Source organism: Lycorma delicatula, chromosome 1 (genome assembly GCF_047948215.1).
Source record: "Lycorma delicatula isolate Av1 chromosome 1, ASM4794821v1, whole genome shotgun sequence".
Taxonomy (NCBI): Eukaryota; Metazoa; Arthropoda; class Insecta; order Hemiptera; family Fulgoridae; genus Lycorma; species Lycorma delicatula.
The window spans coordinates 340,752,595-340,780,477 of NC_134455.1; the positions used below are offsets into that span (position 1 = coordinate 340,752,595).

Below are 27,883 nucleotides of genomic sequence, written 5' to 3' on the forward strand. Positions count from 1 at the left end.
ACTTACTATTGAAGTTAGAGTACAATATCATATGGTACAGCGGGTGGAAGTTAATGGCCAAAAGTTATAGCTGTGAGTTTAGCAAGGGTGTGGATGGTGTGAGTGATTTTAATGTACAGCTGAATATTGTGAATGAATGCATGAAGAAGGATTTAAGGGAGGGATGGGACGTGTGGAAAGGTAGTTATTTAATAATATTTACAATCGTCTGGATGTTGTACTCAGAGATCAGAATTATTTTACTGAAAATTTAACAGAAGCAATGTGTCAGTGATATTTAGAATGTGAGGTGCACCATGAGATTAAATAAGAGTTCAGGTTGGAATAGCGGGCAGTGACTATGCAATATTGCTATGGTAAGAATTATTGTTAAAAACACTGTCAGAAGTAAAAGGATAAAAATTAGTTGACTGAGAGCTATTTAGTGTAAGTTAGTGTAGTATGCTATCCATGAATTATTGTTTCTGGAAGAATGCATGCAACTGTAAAAAAATTTATTTATATGGGTGTAATTGTGGTTGCCAGAAAGTAATGGATTTGATGTTTTGATCCTGTTGCTGACCCTACTGGATATAATCCTCCTAATTGTTTGGATGTAATTATTTCGAGCTTTATGACAATAAAATTTCATGCTACATATTTTTTCAAGGAAAAAAATTCCACGAAAAAGGTACCTAGAGTTACTACCAGTTGGCTGGATAAGATATTGCTAATTGAAGTATGGTTAAAACTTTCTTCTGTGAAGGCATTTCTCTGTTATAAATAAATATGTTGCAAATTCATTCTCATTATTCACAGACTTTTACAAATGCTTATATATCACATGGATGTGACCAAGAAGCTGAATTTTTTATGATTATTTGCTTGAACATGATAATCTGATTAACTCTTTCAGTGTATTTTATCAATTTACTATGTGTGTGTGATCTTGTATATTTTTAATGCTCCCTGAGCTTTTCACAATAAAAGTAAAGAAAATCACAAACAAGTTTGAAAAACATTTTTTAGTTTTCATATGGTGCAACTGGAATTAAATTGAACAGATTTTATGCTAAGAGAATGAATATTATACTTAAATTTATAGCTCTTTTCTAAGAATACTACTTATCTATTTATTTAATTTTAAAAAGGCATGCATATTGAATTCTAAATTTAAGAACTGCATATTTACAAAAGCAATTTGCATTATTACCTTATGTTTACCACAACTGGTGCCAGGGGCTGCTGGATGTAGCATTGTTGTGCATAGATTATCCACTATACACCATAATTTTGAACATACCTAAAAACATACACATTAAAATTTAGTACAGTTTTACTACTCTCAGATTGATAACTATTACAATTTACTTTCTTTGTTTTTTAATAAAAAAAGGGGGCTTGGGCTGTTCAACTTACTACTTTTTTCAAACAATTATTTATAGTTCAGCTTCAAAGTATAGTTATTGTGAACTGTTTCCTACACCAAGCGCTAATTAAGATTTTCAAGGTTTCAGCTCTCTACAGTAAAAGGCAGTTATTTTAAACATGTAGCAGAAAGGTTACAGCATAACTGTGTCTGTGAAAATGTCAGGTACTGAATACCACATTCTATTTGGTTATGCCTTTTTTAACGTTTACAAACATTATGATCTATCAACTGCAGAGTCGGGTAGGCTTTTTATTTGCCTATATATTAAATCCTTATAAGCGGTGACTTGAGACAAAATAAAAATCAAGTTACTTGTAATGTAGTGTTCATAACTAATTCCAAAGAAATATTTTAATGTATATTGTAGATTAACTTCTTTAAATTTAGTGAAGGTTAGTACTATCCAATTTAACAATTAACTTTGATAAGAATATTATGCAGAGAAAATACATAAAAGTTCTAAAGTCAATATCAATGAAAATTTTAATTAGAAAAAATCACACTGCTGATGTAAGCAGCAAGGTGTACATAAGCATCAGCTTATTTTGGCCTTTATTTTTGTCTTCATCTGCAAGTTTTAATATTTTATTAACTGCTCATTAAATTTGTGTACCCATATCTTAAGTATGGTATAATTTTTTTAGGAAGTGGAGTGAATGCTAGAGATGTGTTTTATCAGAAAAAAATAATAAAAATTTTTACAAATATAAACTGTAATAGCCTGTAACAAATATTTCTGAAAATAAATCTTGACAAAACCATGATTTTTAATACAAAACTGTTAATTACTTTGAAATTAAATTTAAAAAAATTTCAATTATAGGATACTCAGTCATAAGTATGATGATTCATATTGCATACAATTTTCCAGAACTGTCTGGCACTTTTTGTAAATGGTACTTATTGTACAGGTGTTAAATGTTATAATAACCTGCCCAGTACATTTAAAGAAATTGCATAAGGTATATTTAAAGATAAAGCATGTTAAATGTTATTTTACTGAAAGAAAATTTTATATTAGTAATGAGTACTTGATTTCCTGAGCAGCATACATTGCATCTTCATTCTATAAACTTTATGTTGATGTTTTTTATAAGCCTGTTGGGAAATAAAAAGGTTGCAGGAGTCCTCTGAGACTCTTTCTCTTTCATACAGATAAATAAAAACTCATCTGGAAACAGTTTTCTTCAAGCCATTTAATCATGTTTATGGAATTTACTCATTAGACAAAAGCTGTTTGAATTGAGAGAATAATGAATGGTGATGAAGCAAATAACAGAGGAGCAGAGTGATTATAAACCAAATTTTAATTTCCGTTTCTGATATTGATAGATGTTTTCTAATAAAGACCTCAACATAGTGATAGATGTAAAACTCCTTGGAAACAGTGAGCACCTTGGTAATAATTACTATTGAACTTTATAATTTCAATGAGATATGTAATAGAAAAAATTACGTCTTATTCCATATTTGTTTATTTTTTCACAGTTTTTTAATAAAATAAAAAAAAAGAAAAAAAAATGTGCTTATTATATAACAGAATAACTTATAAGTAAAAAAAGAATTATAAATAATTATTATACTTAGCAAAATATAAATGATACAAATAAAATATGCACTTAAAGGAAGGAAAAACATTGTTTTTTCTTTAATAAAACAAAATATGAAGTAGTATTGAGTATTTGTTACCCATTTATTCATATTTATTTGAAGTAGGTTTACAACATTGATAAATTGTAAAGAATTCTACACAGACGTAAAACATGTATTAACTTTGTTAATTGGTAATCAAATTATAACTTCAATTCAATTTTCAATTTTACCACAAATAATAAAAGCTTGGGGGATCCTGATAGCAAAATCTAATAACTAAGTAATATTTTGAGGATGCCCCACGCTTTTATTATTTGTGTAAAATTGTAAATAGAAGTGAAGTTATAATCGGAGTTATCATTAACATAGTCGATACATGTTTTACATCTGTGTAGGATTCTTCATGTTACTGTTTATGAATGTTCTGTAAATTATTTTAAGTAACGATGAATAAATAGGTAATGAACACTCATTGCTATTTCCTATTCTGTTTCCATTAAATAAGGAAAAAATTATTTTCTTCCTTTTAGTGTATATTTTATTTGTATTATTTCTATTTTTCTTAGTATAATAATTATTTGTAATTTTATTTTTTCCTTGTAAGTTCATTCTTAATATTATTAAATAAAAGCATATTAAAACAAAATATAATTTTCTTATTTCATTATTTTTAGAGTTAAATGTTTTTAAAGTAAAATAATTTGTTAAAAAAATTGTTTTTTTTTTGTACAAAATAAGTATTATTGCAATTAATTTTGATAGAACTTAAGAACAATGGCTTCATGAAAAAAATCTGTTTCCAATTATTTATAAAAAAAATCTGATGTAGACACCATATCACTTCCTTGTAAGCCTTTTAATTTTCATATACACATTTTTTGCTCCACTTCATTTAAACTTATTTCATTTGAAAGTGAGATACGATCTTCCAATTATTTAATTAAGTGGACAGTTACACAATTGTTAAAATATTAGTTTTTATTAACATCAAATATTTTTAGAATTATTAATTCAACAATCTTACCTGAAATATTAGAATAGAGTAAAAGTTCTTTTATTACTCTTTAAATAAATGTAAGTCTTACATCTATCTAATACTATGTTTTTTAAATTATTATCATGTAACCATCAACAAAATGAAAACAAAAACGAAACAGAAGGTAATTAAATTTTATAGCGATATTTATTATCAAGTAGACTAAACAAATACTTAAATAAAAAAAGATGATATATTTATACAGGAGAAATGGAGAACCAAGTAAGTGTTACCTATTCACGCATATCATATTTCATCATCATTATATATATATATTTTTTTTATTAAATTCAATGAAAATAAAAACAAAACTGAAATAGGTTAATAAAATTTTTAGTTTATATTTTTAATATATTTTTCTTGGGTTTGGAATAAAATTATTTTATAATACCAAGATAATGCTTAATGTTTAAAAAAATTGTTTTTTTAAACAATTAATTAGGCAAATTAATTCTAATTCTGAAAGAAAATAACTATAGTGACTTTTTTTTATATTAAATCTGTATAAGGCACATAAGATCCATATTACCGTAGCTAACAAGGAGAAGACATGGGCTTTAGGACACCGATTTGAACCATTTACGTGTGTGTAGAGTTAACTGTTTACCTCACAAAAAACTAACACGCAATATTCAATTATACTTAAGAAAAATGGCACTAAAAATTTCCTTAGCATTTTATATTACAGTAGTTTATATATTACTTTTATTTCACGTCGCTCAAGTAGATATGTGGTGTAAGTGAAAACGTGTTGGATTCGTAATCATGCACACATCGGTTTTCGAATCCGACTTCATATACATATACTTTTTTTAACTTTTTTTTTAACTTAAATATATTGATTTATTAATAATTATAAACCTCTGATTGAATAAAATTTTTTGAATTAAAATGAAAAGCACATAACATTTTATTTCATCAATAACGTCTGATTTCTTTTTTCATATTTTTTTCTGTATTGTTATTAGTGAATTATTTATTGTTAAACATTTTTCTACAATCAGAGGTTAATAATTATTAATAAATCAAATATTTAAATTAAAAAAAAGTTAAAAAAAAATATATGTATTTGAAGTCGCCTTTCGAACCGATGTGCCTTCCCCTTGTAAGATCCAAATATTTCATTAATTAAAATCGTATTTGGCTATAATTCTGGAACCATTGAAAATAAGTATCACTTACGATATATCACTGAAAAGCTCTTAACGAGAGCTTATTACTGCAGTTAAGAAAAAGTCCAAAATCATGTTTCAAAATTGAAATCCCGCTTTTTTAGAGGTCTGACTATACACACATTTTTGGTCCATTCAATTGCAGTCAAAAGGGGAGGTGCACAGCTAGATGTTACAACAGTCTTAAGTACAAAATTTCAACATTCTATGGCAATTGTTTTTGAGTTATGCGAGATGTATGTACAGACGTCACGCCGAAACTAGTCAAAATGGATATTTCTGTTAAAAAATCTGAAAACCGAATTTTTTGCGATTACAATACTTCCTTTACTTCGTACAAGGAAGTAATTAAATGATTCTCTATTACAGAATCCTTAAATATGAACTTTAAACTACACCACAATAAGTACTCTTTCCTTTTCATATTTTAAACTATTCATTTATATTCCACAAAGCTAAACAGACATTTTTTATTTTTTAGCACTAATATTTGGAAGTTTGATTAAGTCATTGAAGATTTTTTTGCACTTTATTAACAAGTTGCATTCTCTAACATGAGAGAATTCAGCATTATTATGTTATGACAAGACATATTCACTTTTGAAATGAAATAAAAATGAAATACTAGTTGTCTATAAAGTAAAACTTTATAAAAAACAAATTAACATTTTTTATTAAGAAGATTTTCTTTTGCATATTCCTGATTATTTAAGAACCAAATCTGAAATCACTTCTTAACCAAAGATAAAGGAAAATTAAGCCGTGTTTTCTTATTTGAATAATTTAGTAATGTATTCCATGGAAAAATATTGTTGCAGCAAATATTAGAGCTGAAAAAAATAAATATTATATCCGAGAATAAATAAATAAATATTATATCCGAGATGCCACTGACATTAATAGAATTAAATTTCAGGATTTTTCTACCTTTCAGTGCATATAATACATAAGTTTCATAGAATTTTATATTTACTGTGTACAATCTCTGGACGGTCAAATTCATCATGAAGGCACAATGCAAAATGAACAACAATATCCTAATAATAAGAGTACTAATTTGTATACTATTGATTGGTAGTGTGAAATACACAGTAACCATATTTTCTCAATCAAAATTCACGGCATATCATAATCGTGGTTTGTGTAAACATGGACATCGACCACTAGCCACTCCCCCTTACAGTCCAGTCTTATGTACATTAGACATACATAAGATGTACTGTAATTTATCTTATGTATAAATCATTTTAATATTATGTATAATTTAGCAATAATATCTTATGACAATCGGTCTGCATAATTATTTTATAATTACAGTAATTTCTCTATTAATTATTAGTAATTACCATATTTATTATTTTACTATTTTATTAAGACAAAAATAATTATCAGCCCTAAATCAAAATCAGTTACAAACAGTATTTTTATAAAAAGAAAATCTTATTAATTTTTATTTCAGGAAATTAACATTGTTATTTTACATTAAACTAACTGTTAATTCATATGTTTCACATTTATTAACCTAAATAAAAGTGAATCCTTATAAAGTGAACCTAATAAAAGTGAATCTTGTAAAGTTTACACTTTATTCTAAGTATATTCTACTTGATTGTTGGTTGCTGATGGTTTGCACCAATCATACTTTTATGAAGACAGTTTATTTATTATTCTTTCATACATCTCTAGACAGGATTCAGAATTATCCGTTTGAATAATTAAAGTGACCTTTACGCATTTGATCCTGATTGATGACTCATCTGACCTCAAAAATTATTGTTAATTACTGAAAATGCCCTTTAAACAAAAGCATTTGTCCCCAGAAGTGACAGCACGAATTCACACATATTTTTAAGTTTAGAACCATTATCTCGAATTTATTCAGGTATTTAAGAACTTCTAACCACCTCTGTTCAGTTGTTAGTTTTTGTTTTGCCCACTGTGCCAAGAGATCATCAGATGGGTAAGAGTTAAATACACACAACTCATTAACATATCGTTCAGTAACAACAGTAAAATATTTTAAAACAGTTTCCAGCTCGCTCTAAATCTTTGCACTTGAGCTGTTGTTTTAGGTTAACCCATGAAGTTGATTATGACTTTTGAGATTAGCTTTCTACAAATCTAATGCAATTTTCATAAAAAGAGCAGGCTACCTCCTTTATATGCTGCAAATCACAATATGACCTTCCTCCAATATCTTTTTCTGGAACTGTTTGAGAAGAACATTTTTTGAGGAGGAGAAGAGGTACTTTTTCACTTTATTAAGTTAGAGTACAAATGCAAATATTCGTTAGCTGCCATAGGAGCAGACACTTTGTTCCTTCCATTTTCTTGACAGTTTTGTTGAAGATAGCTGCACCATTGTGTTAGAACCAGAACTTGCATTTGGATCTTCAAAAAATGTTTTTAAGACTGCTGCAGGATTTTCCATGGACAAAATGTACACTTTAGGTGGTTTTATAATTTTTAGTACTTCTTCTGAGGCAGGCATAAATCTAAGCCATCGTGAGTACGAAAAACGTTTTTTGTACTCAACCTCCATTTTTCCAAAACTCCTTCAACTGGGCCACAAGAACTGAGTAGATGCAAAGAAATGTAAAAGGTTTCATGATTATAACCTCAGCATCAATCAGAAGATTATTTGTCGTTCTTGTTGAAGCAGTTACTGAAAACATGGGCCAGACAGTCAATTCCGATTAAAGGTTTTTTGCTGCTAAAAATAATTTCTAAAAAAAGATTCCTCAATCCATCCTTTTAACATCTCAAAATTGTCTGCCGACAAGGCAATAATCTTATCTACATGACCATTTCTTTTTAAAAGAGAAAATAAAAATTATTTAAATAATTGCTAATCTATCTCGACAACGTTTCAAGCTCTAAAATTTTTACATGAAAATAATTACTGCATGGACTAATTTTTTTGCTTCATGATTTGAAGAGTCGACATTATTGAAAAACATCAAGTTTCTGCTACTCTTTAAACATTCTCCTTTAGGAGCTAAAATATTTTTCATTGGTGCCTCACTTTTAGTTCTTGCCACAGAAAGTTTAGGTTCGAATAATTTACAAAGAAGTTTAGATGCATAATCTGATGATCTAAAACTATGGTTGTGTTTCATTATGTGATAGGCAATCACTGCCGCTTCTGCCACGAGCTCAGTTTTATGTGAATTGTCTTTAATAATAAATTCATTGAAAAGCTTGAGGCTTCCCACCGCTTGATGTTTCTAGGATCTGATGTGAACCTTTACATCTGTCTGCCCAGCATGGGCAAGATTAATTCGCTACTGCACTGCATGCAAAATGCTACGAGTGGATTATCATGTCTTTTAAGAAATGGATGATAGTTTTGCCTTTATTAACTTTGTTGAACATTTTAAATAAAAACCACAATAACTTAATAATAACTTTCACAAGATAGCACATACACTACATAATTAAAACAACTGTATAAGAAATAGATACTGACGAATTTGATAAAATTAATATGTGGAAATGAGATTAGCTTGGTGTTTATTAGATAACCCTTCAAATCAGAATGAATTGCTGGAATAAACAGTAATAATATGTAGTGCTAGCTAAATATATGTATTAATTATATTAGCTAAATATATATGTGTGTGGTGGTGGGAGCAGACAAAGCAGTCAAATTTTACTACCAAATAAGATTATGGTTTGAAACATATAAAGGGTCATTTTCGATAAAATTCAGGATTTTCAACAGTTTCTTCGGGATGTCGGGAGAAAGTCCTAAAATTTGGAACTATCCTGAAAAATTTGGGTTGTATGATCATAATGAAGTATCAATGATCCATAAAGAGATAGACTAAAAATTATGAATTAATATAATTAAAATTGAATGCTAAATGGTAGTGAAATATACTTTCTGTTTTTGGAAAAGAATCTATGTGATCCCTTTTTTTTGCACACCTCAGCGCTATAGCATTTTATGTTAAGAACAGGTTTGTTACAAGGTGTTTCATTTTTTTTAATAACAGTGAAGAAAGACGTCTAATGTGCTTTTCAAAAACACTAAATAGACTCAGAAAAACCTTTTTAAAAATACTTTGCCTTTTTAAATTTAAATTTATAAAATACAGGAATTTACTTATCTGGATTTTTGATTTTCATTTCGTGGTCGCCTCTGTTTTACATTTGAAATTTCTAACAAAGCTTGCAAGGAAATATCCCGTCCACCTTTACTTGAAATGGACGAAAGTATATTCAACATACTCTGCTTTTCACCTTGCAATAAAATCTTCGCACAATCCTGGAAAATGTACAATTTTTCCTAATTCATGGCCAGACGTTTGTTTTCCTTTACAATTTGTGTACGAAGTTACTTGTAATCATGCATATTTTATTCTATTAAATACATATTTTGTTCATTTTTCACATCTTTTTTCCTTTTAAGATAGCTATTGTCAACTTCATGTTCACAGATTATAACAAGAAAAAGTTAAATATTCATTTATATGAATATTTTTAATGAATTTTTCAGAATTGCTAAATTGAACACTCAATAATATAAATTAATTTGAGTAATTAAAATTAGTATTTATTACAAAGAAATGCAGTAAAACACAGCAAAACATGCGACTTCACTCTAGTAAAACATGACTTTTGTAACTGTTTATTCTTAGTGCAAAATAGGAGGGAAAGAAATATTGATCAGCAATACATTGAAAATTTAGTTGAGAATAGAAAGGGTGAGTTATATGACTGATGCCTTTTTACTAACAAATTATTTAGAAAATTTTATTTAATGTGTTCCTGAAATGCAAAGGAAAATTATGGAAATTTTTTGCACCACATTGCATCATCATCAAGAACAAAACTGCATGAAAAATTTGGTTTGATAGCATTTCAATAACTAGTTTAAAATTGTTCACTAGTTTTTGAACATACAGACAGACATGACATGGAAGCACGTTAAATAAAAGCGTATAAAAATAAAATATGCAATATTAAAATGGTATATTTTAAATTGATTTACCAACTACTTTGCTACTGTGATACATTTGAGAATATATTTTAATGAAGCTGAAATAAATTACATTTAGTAATTAATTTATTACATTCTTTATTTTTAGAATAACACAAACACATTACACAGAAGTAATGATACTCTTATTTCATATTTATCTTGGATGATCAACATAAACTACTTTAGAATAATGACTAAAGGATGACTAGTAAATATTTACAAATTTAATTTTTAACATGATTTTCCACGAACAAAAAATATACAATGTAATCAAACAAAACTTACAAGGTTGAGAATTCTCTGAAAGCTTGGAAATTTCAGTGCAGATAAAACCCTAATGTAATGAACAGTAACTGTACTTGAAAAAGGACTGTGTATTCAAAATGTAATTAATTTCTATCATATTAAAAAATATGATATGCACATGAAAATACTATACATTGACTAAAAAAAAATCTGTTAACTAGCCTGATAAAATATCAAAGTGGTTGCAAGAATTGAACTAAACATTATTTTACCTAAAGAAATATGCTTTTATGTAACTGTTGATTAAATTCATATGCCTTCCTAGGCCGCACTGACTGATTGAGATTATTTGACCTCTCAAAAGGATAAGAGCTGTGAATAATATTTATAATATTCATTTCTTGTTACTCTTGTCAATCTGGCCAATTGGTGTAGTAGTAAGCAAACTGGCTTCCAGTTCAACTAGTCACAGGTTTGATTCCCAGTAAGGGTCTGAAATTTTGTCACCTACACTGCACATAACTCATCTTCCTAACTGAAATATGCGTAGAAGTACGAGTTGAAGGGTAACTTTTACATACAGGTTAAATAGTTTACTTTTTCATCATTCAAAATTGTAATCTATAATTTTACTAAGTACCTACAAAAAGTTCAGTTAGGGAATACAAAATGATTAGTTTACCTCATCAATAGGAATGCATACAGATGAATCTTCAACCCCAAATTGTAATTTACATTGATATTCAGCATTGTAAATTACACCAACTGGTAATTCTGGATATTCTAAAGGTGTTGAAATAGTTGGTTTATCTTCTAGACAAGTTCCAAGTCCACCACTATAAAAACAAAGTAGCATTTAAATTTACATTTTATAAAATTTATTTCATAATAGACTACTTCAATTTTGTATGCTGTATGAATATTATAAAAGTTCAAAGATAAAATTTATTAACATAAATTAAACAAAACAAATGATATAAACAGAAGATAAGTATGAGTCATATTCAAGATAATATTGTACAAAAATGATTAATGTTATACAAAGCATCCCATGAATAAATGGATATAGTTAGAATTGCATTCTAAAGGTTAAAATAAAGAAAGTTTTTATAAATACTGGTTAAAAAAAATTTGTTTCACAGTTATGGCTATCAAAATGTTCTTCCAAATATGTTTTAAATTTAAATTAACACCGTACTGCATTTCTGTGGAAGCCAACTATGGGGAAAATTCTATGATTTTATGCAATTTTACTTTAGAAAACTAAAAAAATTGGATCCCAATGCTATATTTTCATTAACATGAGATAATTTTCTTTTTTTTTGTAAAACTCAATTCATATTCTTTATGCTTAAAGAATTTATTACATTGTCAATAAAATTAAGTTTTTTGTTATCAATTTTTACAAGTATACTTTTTTTGAGCACACTTAAATCCGGTTTATATGTAACTTCAATTTTTTTTCCAGGTTTATGAGCAACTAAGTCTAATCTTCTGAGACAGTTTCCAAAGTGATTTTTGTGGAGTTTGTAACAACTGATGAATATTTATGTAAAGTGACACCTTTTAAAATCAGAAATTGACCATTTACAATAAATTGGTACAATTCCTGCTACATGGATTTTTACATTCAGCAACAAACACCACATTTATCTGGTTTTGCATAATCAGGAAAAGCATCTTCAAAGTTATTCCAACTCCTTGATAATAAACAACAGTTCTTAATTTTTTAATCAAAAACAAAATAAAAGAGTATGCTCTTTTTCTAACATACTCATAGTTATATTATTGATTATAAAATACAACTTATGATAGTCTACATGCTTGCCTAAAAGGTAATTTTATTTGTTTTGTTAAAAAAGTTTGAATATAAAACTTTTATATTTATTATTTCTGTAATTTATAATAAAAAATTATAATCTAAACATACATTATTTAGAGAGAGGAGAGAGGGAGAACCAATACTCACTCAAGAAAGTGAGTTATATCACGACGACTACAAGGCGACCAAGCGATGTGCAGAGTATTAGCTTCAAAACTTGGTGTCATGATATGTTGTGTAGATCCATCATGTCCTGAACAACCGACTTTCTTTGAATCATGGTACATCCCAAAACTAAGAAAAAGTTAAATTTAATAAAGAAAAACTGATAATTTAAAAGAATAGATACAGAGTCCATTCAAAAAGTGCCTGACTGTAAGGTATTAAAATGAGCCTCATATGTTTAATTCTAGCTGTTACCTATTTTGGATAATCTTTGTGACTCGGCATACTTAGCCCAGTGCTTTTCCTATTACTGAAAATATTTCTAGAATTTTGCTGTGTAATGACATTCAGCTCTACCATTTTTTTTTCATACTTGCTCTCCCTGTTCATAAATTCTGAACTGAGAGAACCCATGTAAAGGATCGAAAATCCCTTTAAACTGCTTTTCAACTTTGGATGAAAATGCCACTTATATATGTTTGTGTAAGTGACATTTTCTTTTACTCCAACTAATTTATTACAATTATGAATAAAAAAAAGAATCTAATTTCTTTATTCATAAAGAAATTAATTGTTCCTTTCACAAGGAGCAATATCTAGAGAGTAGGTACTTGGTGAACTTTAGGAATTAATTTTTAAATTGAAAAGCTCTGGACTAGCTTTGATAACCTGAAAAACTTGATGTGTTGTTCAATACATTCTGTCATACACAAAATAATAATATGACAAAACTATTCATAAACTAAACATAATTTTATATAAAAAATCTGTGGAGCAATAACTGATTTTACTAATACACCCTGAAAAAATCAAAGTTATGCAGCAAGGTAATTACACCATTCTGCTAAATCTTACCTTCTATCTACAACTGCTTTCTAATAATTAACTAAGGTTGGGTACTTTATGAACAGAGTTTGTATATACAATTTGATTAATTTATTTTTAAGTTATTGATAATCATCCACCAACTGTACAAATTAATTAATTTATTGATTAATGTATTATTAATTATTTTTGAAAGGAACATAAAAATAACAATTCAATTTGATTGATTGAAAGGGAAATAGTAACAGTTCCAATTTACAATAACACTTTTTATATTCAGAAGTGCGCCTCGGAAGAAAAGTATATAAATTATGTGATAGCATGTCCATCACTCATAATTACATGTACATAATTGCTCATATTAAAGCGATTTGCAGAACTATCTATTCACATTCATTATATCTATACAAATAAAATTTGAAAATTTTACTCACATATAAGACGTATATTCTTCTGGGTTTGCATGTTTACATTGAAATTCTTTTTATAATATAAAGCCCATAACTACAAAAAGAAGGGCCAGTAAATATTTAATTAGTGAAAATAGCACACTTTTTGATTTTTAAAGAACTAATAGGCATATTTTGTAATAATAAATGATCACTCTAATCTATTTAACATAATAAGAGCTACTTCAGCTGTGCAGTGAAGTGTGGTAGATAGAATTCAATTTATGAAATCAGAATTTATTGTTTTTCTTTTTAATGAATAATTCATCTCTTAATTTTAATGTTTGACCACAGAAAATTTGTAGCATTGAAAAATGCAATGCTTGAACAGGATTCAAATTTTGAACCTTCTGGATGAAAGATCACAAAGGTTGGCATGGAGTTCTTTCAATTACAGAACACAGAACCATGTCATCCTATTCCTGGTGATTTCTTCTCATAATGAGTTAAATTTTATAAAGATTTCTATACCCCTACAATTTCACCAGTTGCAGAAAATATTAGGGTGAGTAAATGAGTCGTTATGGTAGATATAACAGTTACATTTATGAGGGGATTAACAATTTCAGTTTGTAGATATAATAATAAAAATTAAAATAACTCTTGCATTTCCCAAAAACACTCAGTAGGACTTCTTGATATTTCACTATGTGACTGATAAACTTACTTATGTCCTAATTCATGTGCAATTGTATGTGCCAAAGTAATACCATTATCTTCATTAACACTGCAGCTTCTATCTGGTTGACACATACCACCCACATGAGCCACACCTAGTGTGCTACATGGTGTATCCGCTCCAGAACAAATATCTTTTCTGGAAAATATAAATCAATGTTAAAAAAAAAAAAAATAATAAAAATGTACTTATGGACAGAAGGTGTACATACACTACTTGTATACTAGTGCAGGTTAAAACCCATTGTAGGTGTAACTATTCGTTAGTCTAAATGAATAATAATTGAGTGAGTAAATCACAGTATTTTATTAAGACACTTGTATTACGATATCTATGTCACCCATCCATGAATATCTCTTCTACTTCATTTCCCATCTAACAGAAAACCATTAATAAGTATCGTAATAAATTACTTAAGTGTGATAAAATTCAAATTAGTAGCTTAAAAATTGTTTAATTACTCGGTAGGTAGCAGCAATTGAATCACATATAAAGATTAAATGAATAAAATAACAAATGTGTTTAAGTGAGTCATAAGCTTGGAGGATATCCAGGAAAGAATTTGAGATATTATTTGTGTAAACTGAAGTCAAACTGGATTGAAAAAAGCATAATAACTTTAGCTGATGGTTATATAAAACGGATATAATGCTTTTATTAGAGGTAATGCTAGTTAGTTGCATATAAAATAAGAATAATGAGGTGCTAGTTAATAAAAAAAAAAATATTTTAAAAATTAACAAAATATCAACTACAAAAAAATTAATGTAATATTTATTCTTTGCTAAATTATCAAATAATTAATCTATCTAAATATTACAATTATCCATCCAAAGAGTAACCAAATTATTTTTATTATGAAAGAAAACATGTTTCTAATGGTGTCATTTTCTGATCCAGAAAAGGCTATAGGAACTTCTTACCTTCCAAATAGCCTAAAGTTTTTAAAGTTAATAGAAATTTTACCAGTGTTCCTTATGTAACTATTTGATGCTTATATTTAATGAATGAATATCTTGATACAATTCTGAATTGTGAAGACACACACATACCCTCACATTGTCATCCTCTGTAAGTAGCCAGTTAAAAAAAAATTAGCATATAAAACAAGAAAAATATTTATAATCAGTGTTGTGTGTTAGGACCAAAGTGATTGTCACAGTAAGAGACACATTCATTCTGCTAAATTGAAATTATTTTATTATTAGTATATTCAGTATTATAATAAAATATAACTATCTATCATATTTTAAATGCTATTAGTATTTTTTCATCTCTTTACATTTCAAAATACAGAAGAAAAGGTAGATCAAATTTTAAAAGTAAAGCAATATTACTTAATAAATATTACTTACTTACTAATAAATATTTAATTTTAACAGAACAGCTCTAATGCAAAATGTTTGCTTTATTACAGTACGTAAGAATTTAATAAAATCTGATTTAAAAGATCTAGTGAAAAAAAGGAAAATCTAGTAGAAAAAAGTATGCTGTTTCTTTTTCATGACATGCTAATAAAAGAAATCCCCTTTATGAACAACTCTGAACACACAATGTGAAATAATATCTTTGTAATTCTCCATACAGTGTAGCAAAGTCTTTACCCGAAGAGTTAATATGAAACTTTACTGTCTCGATTGAATTAAAGATCATAACACTAATAACTTCGCTGCAAACAAGCTACTTTTTTCAATTTTAAGCTTTCTCTTTTACTGTTATAATAATCAAAACTGGTCGAAATCAAAATCAGAAATTGTTAAAGAATTGATCAATAAAAGAATTTTCATAGAATTTCTGTTTTCGACTCTTATTAATTAGTGAACACTTCTCATCAGGCTATTCCTGATTCACTTCTGACTTTACAAAATGTATGAGCTAAGCTCAAACCTACTGCTCATTTTCTGTATTTTGTGGTAAATACAAATGGTTATACCATCTAACACAGTCATTCAGATTCTATAAAACTGTTAAAAGCACTGAATCCTTATGTCATCGTGAGTGTCATAGGCTATATATATATGTAATAGCGGAGATTTGCCGGTTGAAGTACAAACTTTAGTAAACTGTGAGCCTCTATCACTATGTTACCTGGGTTAGAACTGAATGATTCAAATCAATCTAATGAATAATACTATAAAAGTAACAGAATTAAATTTACGTTAAATAAAATAAAATATTAAATAAATTAAAAAAACTTTTGTTTAATAATAATGGCTTCCCGTAGGGACTGTGTGTGAGGCTAGAGTGATGAGGTGATGCGAGCACCTTGTATGATTCTAAACCAATCATTACCATCAACTGGTAACAAATGGGGTGCCCCTAGGGTGATGTTTTGGGAGGTGCAGTGGGTTGCTCTTATAAGACCTCTGCAAACAATTGTCTGATTTTCAAAATTCAAATGGGATGTTTGTTAGTAGGTTGAAGGCTATCTTTTGCACACATCAGGTACACTCTCGATCTAACAGATCACAGATCTTAATCAGAAATGTTGTTATATCTTTACGACGATCTTTCGATTTTAAAAATTCAAATGTGTTATTTGCTAGTACAATACAAAATCACGATGGAACAAATCAGAACAAAAATTAACTCATTAAAACTGTCTGATAATTGATTGGTCACCAATTATTTTATTTTATTAAATACTACATATGTTAAGTCCTTTATTTCCATACTTTGTTTTCTTTTTTTTTAGTTCAATTTATTGTCGTCTTTTTAGGTCATTTTTTTTTGGGAGTCACATTTTTATTGTTATCAGAAATATTTAAAGTACTTGTAATTATTAATTCTAACTAATAATGGTAACTACAATTACTATAGGAATAAGAGAAATCTTATTAAAAAAAACTCATTGTATTCTAAGATTGTCATCTAAAAAATAATGAATATAAACTGAAAACACATCACACTGTCAAAACTCATAATGCTCTGAGCACTTGTGAAAATAATATTTTCTACACTACATATATATTTTTTAATTTTCTGTTTTTTTTCCAAAACCTGCTTTATAAAAACATTTATATAATTTTTATGATCAGCAAATCAGAAAATTCTCACTTTTGTACCACTCGTTGATTTGTATGTTAAATAATAAACATGATAGATAATAGTAAAATATAAACCGAATTGTTGATTATATTAATGACAGGAAGTACGTCATTGTATTAATGACTGACTGATACATATTTTTTATTTACCTTGTGATCAAGATAGCTACATCATGGTGCAAAGGATCATCTTCTAGTGGCTTATTCAATGATTTTTGCCAGCGACAAAAGCTATCCAGTGTCTTATCAGCGTTAATTGTAATATTAAGACCCTGCAACAAACTGCATCATATTCAAAAAAATAAACATAACACTTTAATAAAAGAAAAAAAGATTTAAACAAATTAATTTAATTCAATATTAAATTGGATGAGAAAAAAGGCAAATTAGTTCAAGAAAATGCTAAGAGCTGAGGTTCAGTGATATTTTTTGTGGGAGTAATTAAGCATGAATGATTTAGAAGTTAATTGGAGATATATAGTTGTAACACAAAAGGATTAATCTGTAATAAATAAATAGATTAAGACAAAAGAGAAGCTGGTATAATAATGCAAACTGATGCATGAACAAAAATCAAGAGTTCTAGAAGGAAGGAAGTTAATACTAAATCAATAAAGAAGATGGGTGTGAAAGATGATATAAAAGGTATAAGCACAAAGAGAATTTTTTCTTGATAAAATTTACTTGTACAAAAATCGATTTTTTCTTGTTTTTTGGGGGCACGTAACGAAGATTCGTTATTAACGACTGGAAGCAATATACTCTACAATAAACAAACAAATTCAACAAAAACAAATGGTATATGTCACGGAAATGTAAACTAAATAACAGTTATATAAAAAATAAAATTAAAAATCAAAACGCACAGATCATACGCAAAGTAGTAGAAATCTAAAACAAATTATAAAACAAAAAAAAACAAAAAACATTACAATAATATTAATTATTCGATAAAGACACACGGCCTTAAGAAATAATAAGTCATTCAACATCTTCATATTGTTTCCTAAAATATTTCGGAACTTAGCCCCTAATTTAAACTTCGGACGCAGTGCTGCATAACAGACACAGTCCACAAGGATGTGGTGCACCGATAGTTGGCAGTCGCAGCGAACACAAACGGATGCACTGCTCTGTTTAATGAGTTTTCCATAAATAAGTTTAGTGTGCCTATTCGGAAACGGCAAATAATAACTTCCTGTTGAGTTATTCCAGCATGAAGAGCACCTCCTCGGTGACACAATGTTCTTAACTGTACAAAGTTTATTGTTGATGGTAGCAATCCATTCACTTTATCATTCTTAATGAACTACCTCTTCAGAAAACAGACAAAATTGTTCGAAATAACGCGATTAGTGAAAACAGGCAGCAAACAAGTATCTTTAGCCGCACTATGAGCACGCTCATTGGCCGAAATTCAAATATGGCTGGTGATCCAGTAGAATCTCAAATTTGTGTTTTGCTGACTAATGGAATCTGTTACGCACTTATGGAATCTGAACAGACAAGTACGTCGATATGTTGGGCTAAGTATATTTAAGGACTTACTAATAGCAAACAGCTCCGCGACGTAAACACTGACGGTGCTGGGAAGGCCAAATATGTATCTTCTATTGCCAGCTACAAAAGCACAACCAACAAAATTACTGTGTTTAGAGCAGTCTGTATAAACAGTAGCGTCAGGATTCACGCTATTTACAATATTATAAAATTTTTCTTGTAAGATTCGTACACTTTTTATGATACCGACAAAGGAGTAATTTACTAGAGAAGAAATAACATTGAGTAACCGTATGAACTGGAGATGATTATATATTTAGAGATAAGAAAAGACAACAGCACTTATACCTAGCGGGGCAGTATACGATGCTTTTTAAAAAAAAAGACCGAACGTTTTTAATTACGCGCCAACGGAGATATTTAGTGACGTGCGGTTGGCAGCATTGTGTTCCGCATAACCTTCTCTGTAACCACATGTTCTTGGATTATTGGTATCTCGTTTAGTTTTCGTATTATTACTATTATTTGAGTGTAACATGTTTAAATGTTAGTAGCAATTTTTGTGATATTCGGGAGCAATCATATAACGTAAAATTTTGCGTGAAACTGGGGAAAACTTTCACAGGAACTTTTCAAGTTTTGAAAAAAGCTTACGGAGATGATGCTCTGGTTTGTACACAATGCTGCGAATGGTTTACGCGATTTAAAAGTGGTCATCAGTCGATTGAAGATGCCCCTCGATCAAGAAGCCCTTCGACTTCACCTGATGACACACACGTTCAGAAAATCAACGATCTGGTGCGTACAAATCGCCGATTGACTGTCAGAGAACTTGCAGAAAGAGTTACCATCTTGATTGGATCGTGCCATGACATTTTGACTGAAGAATTGAATATGCATCGAGTTGCAGCAAAGTTTGTTCCTCGTTTGATGATCAAACAGCGGAATATAGAGTGGATAATTGCCGTCAACTCCTTGAACGATGAAACATTCATACAAAGGATCATAACGGGAGACGAAAGTTGGGTTTACGGCTACGACATGAAACAAAAATTCAATCAAAATCACACATTACAAAAATCGCTTCTAACACTTAAACAAGTTGCACTCAAATAACAATAACACAAAAACTAAACGAGATATCATCAATCCAAGAACATGTGCTTTCAGAGGAGGTTATGCGGAATACAATTCTACCAACCGCACATCACTAAATATCTCCGTTGGCGCGTAATTAAAAAGGTTCTGTCTTTTTTTTAACAAACCTCGTATTTCGGTCGTACCTGATATCGATTAAGATGCTGATTGGAGAACACCACGTCAATGTTGGATGATTTGGTTGCGCTTTTATGCGAGTTGCATAGGAACAGATAATTTGGTTTCGTCTATACCAAAAAGATGGCTCACCACAGTTGACTAGTAGACTTACTTCTTTCTTTCTTTTCTGTTTAGCCTCCGGTAACTACCGTTTAGATAATTCTTCAGAGGATGAATGAGTTTGATATGTATGAGTGTAAATGAAGTGTAGTCTTGTACATTCTCAGTTCGACCATTCCTGAGATGTGTGGTTAATTGAAACCCAACCACCAAAGAACACCGATAACCACGATCTAGTATTCAAATCCATGTAGAAATAACTGGCTTTACTAGGGCTTGAACGGTGTAACTCTCGACTTCCAAATCAGCTGATTTGGGAAGACGCGTTAACCACTAGACCAACCCGGTGGGTAAAGGTTGGGTAAACCCAGGTGGGCTAAACATCACTCTCAGACTGTGACTACGGTTTTGCTTGATAACTATTCCTCCTCTTCTGGAGCCTTCAACTATCTGTGGTGGCCCTTTGCCACTTCAGAAACGAGAGTGTACTATGAGGGAATTATACGTATTGCAAAGTTACTTCATTCACCTAGATGTGCTGCTCCACGATTGTAGCCATGAGGTTTGTAAGGCGCTGTCCAAGGGTTGCTCCCAGAGCAGCATGTTGGGTCCCTTGTTGTGAGTGGCATAGGTTGATTCTCTTCTGCGACTGAGGTTGCCCAGCTGGTGTTGCATCATGCATCATGGCTTATGCTGACAGTGAGCTCCTGCTGATTGAAGGATGTTTACAGAGGGAGGTAGAGTTCCGAGCCACCCAAGGGCATATACAGGGTGGCTCTGTAGTTTGCATAACCATGCAGGTTACTTGAGCTGTGGGGTCATCAACACAAGGTGACGTTCAGCTTGGACAAGACCACGATTATGCTCCTCAAATGCCGCTTGACGGCGAGGCGTCAAGCCCGTGTTTCGATGTTAGGTCAGCGTATTAAGTATGTTCAAGTTCAATAGTAATTCTTTGGTGGTTGGGTTTCAATTAACCACACATCTCAGGAATGGTCGACCTGAGACTGTACAAGACTACACTTCATTTATACTCATACATATCATCCTCATTCATCCTCTGAAGAATTATCTAAAGGGTAGTTACCGGAGGCTAAACAGGAAAGAAAGAAAGAAGGGTTTACCTAACCTTCAGTATCTGACATTGTCAGTTAAGCTTGTTTAAATGTGTCACCCACATCAGTTGTGCGTTAAACCACAATCTTAAAAATCTAACCTGCATGCATGGTTCACCATATAAAAATAGTTGAGGGTCAACATATTCCCTCAACTTCCTCAACCAGGAAAAGCAAATGCATTTCTTTTTCTCCAGGGAAAATGTAAATCCAGTTGTTTTACACTACGATTTTAAACAGGTTATTCTGTTTTGGAGCAGCCTCTTGGCAGTTGTTAAAGTTCTAGATGCAACATAAATTGAAAAACTACCTACAAAAAATGAACATGTAATAAGTTTTCACATGCAGTTTGAATAGTATTTATGGCTATGGCAAACAAGGTAACACTTAGAACATTTCCCTGTGGTATTCCGTTTTCTAGTGTAAATTTTATGGATTCCTTTGTTCCAACTTGAACTTGGAAGGACTGACTACTGAGGAAAGCTGATAAATGCAAGGAGCTTCACTTGTATTTGTATGCAAGTAAACCTTCAAGCAGTGTTTGCGAAGTAAGAAGGCATTTTAAGATTCAGGGCAACTACATGACAGACAATCTACCCCAGCAGAAACTGCTTATTCAGGGACAATTAGGGCATTTCTTTCAAGGTACCACACTAGATGACAATTTACCATTCGATCCATCAACCTGCACAGGTACTGGTCAAGGAGATAGGATTATAACTTCAAGGGGACGATTTAACTTTACCAGGTTTTCATTATGGGAATCACCAATTCTTCTCACCCTGGTCAGAAAAATATTTTATTATAGATACACAAAAGATGTTACAATAAAATGTCCAGTAAGTAAGATAACTTACTGTGCCTCATACATCATTTCCAAAAGCAGGATGAAAAATAATCCTTTGGTGTTTATTTGTTTGAATTCTTCAGTTTTTCATCTGCCAGGACTAAGATTTTTTATAATTTTCTCCATCAAACGTTTATCTAAAATTTATCACATTCAACCAGAAAAGACTGAATAAATCTGAAGGTTAAAGAATCATTCTTAAAATTATACTAGTTATACTAATTATGTCCTTAAAAGTTATATTTTTATGAAGCTTATTTTACTTGCCAAATCTTACATCCACTTACATCTTAGATTATCCTCACTTTTACTTAAACTTTTAATTTTGTCTGGTTCCATGAAAACTTCATCATAAGCTATAAAAGCGAGAAATCAATGAAATTTTGTTCAGTGCAAATGACTGTTGGTTTCTTGGCTTCTTTAAGCGTATTTTTAAGGATCTGTCTTAACTTCTATTACCCAGATGTAAAGAAGATTAAAAAAATTGCTGGCCCTATCAATAAAAATTGATATTGTTATCAACTGTGCAATGTTCTAAGTAAAAAAAAAAATAATTTAATTCAAGAAATATGCATTTTTACAGTCAAGCTATTCTAAATTTGTGATCTGAAAAGTACAAGATTCACTGATTAAATATTCATGATACATAGAAGAATGAAGTAGAGAAAAATGTAAAAACTATTAAGTCTTTGAAAAAGATAAAACAACTTGTACTGAAAATAAAGACAAAGTTTTACAAAAAAAGAGAAATAAATAAATAAATAAGAAGAGAAAGTAAATAAAATCGTAGCATGTATAGTCCTTATTCTGATAAACAGGATATTTAATTCTATTATAATAAAATTTTTCATTATCAATATGTTTTTGAAGATGAGACAATCATATAAGACCTATCCTAACATTCAAAATCGATAGAATAAAAAATAAAAATTACCAGGGCCATAACGTTTTGCTACTGACAAACCCCCCTACAAAAAATAAATTTCACCAGAATATTACAAACTCAAACAATGAACCTAAATAAACCCAAGTAACTTTGTCTAGTATTGTCTATGTTATGTAGAGACCCTCATTAATACCATTATTAATAACCTAAATATTTATAGCAAGGTTTTTTAAACACTTATTTTTGGTTTTCAACTGGACTGCAAATTTTCATGTGGAAGAAATCTTTTCATGTTTTTATTACATATTGAAAAAATACTATGTTCATGGTTTATTTCATTTTTTCAAACAAAATGTTCCACTCCACAAAACCATGGTATTACTATAAAAATAAAAGTATAAAGTAAAGAGTATGAAAGGAAATAAATTCTTTCGAGGTACAACAGCTGGTTGTCCAAAGGAATTTAGTAGTTCTCTTCACACCATGTAATGATAATAGATAAATTTAAAAAAATGTAATAAAATGCCTATATATCATGAATTCACTTTAATATTTAATTTATTTTATTGAATTTATAATTAAGCTAATACAATGTATTTCAAATCTCTGTGTTGTAACTGCGAAGATATCACATCTACATAAAAAATAACAAAGTCAGAAATTTATTAATGTTAGATTAGGTAGATCTATTTTAAACACCATGAAAAAAATATTTCAAAAAAATTAAACAAAATAAGGGAGTTCATGAGTTTTAAATAGCAGAATTAAGACTTTTGGTATTATTAAGGTTTCAGAGGTCTAAAACTATTTTTTCTAAAAACATTTTGAATAAAGTGTCTCAGAAGTGTTTAAAGTCAAGCAGTACAAAAAAGTGATCAAGGTAAATTTATATGTATAATTTACAAAAACATGGCATTTTGTTTCTGAAATATTAATTTTCAAATTTGATTGCACATAATATTTAATCAGACAGTAAGTAGACTTTTATTTGTAAACTGTAGTTAAATTATTTTCTTCATTATGCTTCCAATTATATTATTACTATTGTATAACTGATTTTATGTTCTAAATATTAGGATTTTGAGTATAACTATTTTTATAATTGATAAAGTAGAAAATATTCAATTACATGTGTAAGAAAACACAGGAATTGTAAAACTGATGTTCACAAAACATTTTCATATTCTATCAAGTCAACATAAAGGTACTGCTGATTTTTTGAGAGTAAAAGATATTGAAGTTACAATATTGTCAACTATAACATACCATCACTAAATTTGCTGTGCATTTTCATTAACTTATTAGTAGAAAAGTTTTTGTATTGTATTACCTCTGTTGTGTCTTCTTCCAGAAGTATAATTCTAACAACCACTATGTTTATGTAATTACCAATACTAGGATCTTGATACATAACACTAACCTGAAACATGGAGAAAAATGTAGACACTTGCTTAAAGGTGGATTATATTTTAGTATTATAGTTATATTTAAGTATTTATAGTTCATTATGAGTATAATAAATTATGATCATATTTTAGTATTCCTGATTTCAATTTTAAAATTTTGATCCTGATGACTTGCTTTGGTCCTGATGTTTAATATGCTAATAAAGTTATGTTTTAATGATAATTTCAAAATGCTTGAGAAAGTATGTAAATTTGCTCATGTTCATGATAGCAAACATTAGATGTACAAATGATTTAATTAAATATACACAAAACATACACCCACATACATTTACCCATACATGGGCATTTATATTTTTGTTATTAGATGCACTGATCTCTATATAACTGGACTGGAGATCCTTATGGCTTAAAATACAATTAAGTGTTCAACATTGAAGCATACTCCAGCGCCGCAGAATGAGATGCTGGGAACTAAATAAAACCATTATATGCTTGTGAAAGCATATAAAACCAATATACGACTACAATCGTGATGTTAGGGATGTTTATTTTACTCAAGTCAGATAATCGAATTGGAACCCACTGGGTTGGTCTAGTGGTTGGTGAATGTGTCTTCCCAAAGCAGCTGATTTGGAAGTTGAGAATTCCAGCGTTCAAGTCTTATTAAAGTCAGTTATTTTAACATGGATTTGAATACTAGATTGAGGATACCGGTATTCTTTGGTGGTTGGGATACAATTAACCGCACATCTCAGGAGTGGTCGAACTGAGACTGTATAAGACTACACTTCATTTACACTTATACATATCATCCTCTGAAGTATTATCTGAAAGGTAATTACCAGAGGCTAAACAGGAAAAAAAAAGAAGATAACTGAATCGGACAATAGTTTTATGACTGCTGTATATATTTAATCAATATTTTTTATTATTCATGAAAAACAACTTATTATGAATTTACAATAATTACGCAAATTTTGCAATTCTTACATTGTTATAACCTCAAATCTTATGTTGTACTACAAGAAAGATACATTGTCCAATTTCGTATCTTTTGTTTTACAAAAACACACTTCCGCATAATTTTTACTTGAAAATTTATTTTCTATTTACAAATATTCACAACCACAATCAGTTATTTTTGAATGCAATAAAAATAGATCACTATTCAAAATACAAAATTAAAACACTTTTACTGCATCGGTTTAAATTTAAAATGTGGTTTATCTCTACTCTTACACTTACCTCTGCTGATGTGCCATTTGACTTTATTTAGTTCTACCGGTTCTACCACTCATTTAGTGTCACTAATTTAAATTTAGCAAATCCAATACATGAATCCCCTATCCAGTTATATAGAGATAAGTGTTTAGATGCCGTATAGTAAAAAATTGTATTTTATCTAGCGAATAGTACAGCTTGAAAGTGATAAATGTCTAATGTTTATATTTTTCTTTGTTGTCATCGTGTACATCCACCATAAATTACCATTCTATTATGTTATCATTCCCCAAATTTGAATATTTCAAATAAACATATGAATATATGGCCCCTAAATTGTATAATTTATTAACTGACTTAGTATTGAGTGAAAGAAGATACCCAGTAGAAAGAATAGTTTAATTAACAAGCTATTTAAGATAAAGGTTTGTGAATGTTTTTTAATTCTCTCAATCAGTTGCACTGTGTATACTTGGATAAAATTTTTTAGCTAATAACAATGAATAGATGCATAGTAACTGTATTTTAATATCAATGAAAAATAGTAAAGCTTTTTGCTATTAATTACTTCTGTTTCATGTACTCGCTACTTTTATATTTCCAATTCATCTTACATTTTTTTAGTTTAATTTGTATTTTATATGTTTAATTTCATTTTTCTGATTATCTCCAAAACAGGAGTTTCTAAGAAGAGACCTAATTTCCATACATTTTCAGGCATAAATACTTTTAAAATTTGCATGCGTTATATATTTGTGTAAATAATGCATATATGAATTATAAATAATACTTTTTTATTTTTGCAGCCAAAACAAAAGAGCCAATCATAAAATATGTTTTAACTTAAAGTCTGGCCTACATTTATTTTATAATTAAATATGCATTTTTATTATATTTCTTAATGAAAGATATTATAACTTCCTTAAATGGTATGTGACTATTTTGGGACAAATATTCATGTATTAAATGTTTTTGTGAATATTAAGTTTGTTTTGATTCCTAACCCTCATCTCACTTTTAATTTTATTGGTATGTTACAAGTATTTAATAAATTAACAGCCAATAAAAATATAACCTAAATTATAAAAATCAGACCACATGAAAATGGTTCTTGCTTTTGGATATGTATAGGTAAATGACAACAAAATAAGTTGCTAAAAATCTAATTCACAAGAAAAGTTAAACATTTGACATGAAAAAGATAAGTTTTACTTCTTATCAAAGTAAACATTAAAATGAATTTGCATTTTCCATAATATTGTCATGCAGTCAGCTGGCTGTGAACCATATTCTTACAGTTTACTGTAATACATAATCTGAGACGTTTTCGTACTGGAAAATATATGAGTGTATTTCTGCTAAGGATATCTCTGTGTTGCTGTTTTGGTTTAAGTCATGATTTGATGGTAGAAGCAGAGAGCAGGACAAAAGTATGAATGGATAAATAATGTAAATATAACTGAATCTAAAAATTTGCATAATAATAAAAAAAAATTCTTAAATTTAAACTTGATTAACCAGGATTAATGCAGAATATATCTGCAAGTAAATCTAAGAGTAAAGACTGTTTAATTTTAGACAAAAAAAATCTAATGATTAAATTTTGTGATGTGTAAGTTCACGACATCTGCTTGAATCAGTAAATTTTTAGAAGCCTGTAGACATTTTGTCTGTGATAAAATTCCTTTTTTAAAAAAAAGACCAGAAATATTTTTTGCAATTTTCCAATATTAAGCATTTACCATATTCATTATTGACAAGAGATACATCTCAATATCTTCACCATTGTAAAACTCAACCATAGAATAATCAGCAACTAGTAAAGTTTCCACATGTTGTTCTTTACTAACTGATCGACGAATTCTTTTACTGCTATGGCGTAAGCCCTTACTACTAGTGCCCCTTCTTCGACCTCGTCCTTGAACTCGCACCCAGCCAGGTTTCTGATTCCATTCCAATTGAGACTCCACAATTCTATGTGGTTCTATAATAAAATTAAAAAAAATAAATTAATTTTAAGAAAACTAAATAGATATTTATTTTTTATAATTATTAGCTCAATAAAAAAATTTGATATGGACACCACATGACTTCCT

General features: G+C 29.3%; 1 protein-coding gene across 4 annotated transcripts in view; it reads right to left on the reverse strand.

The window, feature by feature from the left end:
* LOC142334335 (A disintegrin and metalloproteinase with thrombospondin motifs 12-like) overlaps positions 1–27,883 on the reverse strand; it is a 134,795-nt gene that overhangs the window by 41,945 nt on the left and 64,967 nt on the right. For 3 of the 4 annotated variants that reach the window (XM_075382301.1, XM_075382299.1, XM_075382298.1), the window contains 7 exons: positions 27,530–27,771; positions 24,488–24,577; positions 17,583–17,704; positions 14,374–14,523; positions 12,415–12,561; positions 11,128–11,281; positions 1,193–1,282 (listed from right to left, as the gene is read on the reverse strand). In XM_075382301.1, the coding sequence (XP_075238416.1) occupies positions 1,193–1,282; positions 11,128–11,281; positions 12,415–12,561; positions 14,374–14,523; positions 17,583–17,704; positions 24,488–24,577; positions 27,530–27,771 (995 nt within the window). The remainder of the gene's footprint in view (positions 1–1,192; positions 1,283–11,127; positions 11,282–12,414; positions 12,562–14,373; positions 14,524–17,582; positions 17,705–24,487; positions 24,578–27,529; positions 27,772–27,883) is intronic. The other variant, XM_075382300.1, reaches the window with a different exon arrangement.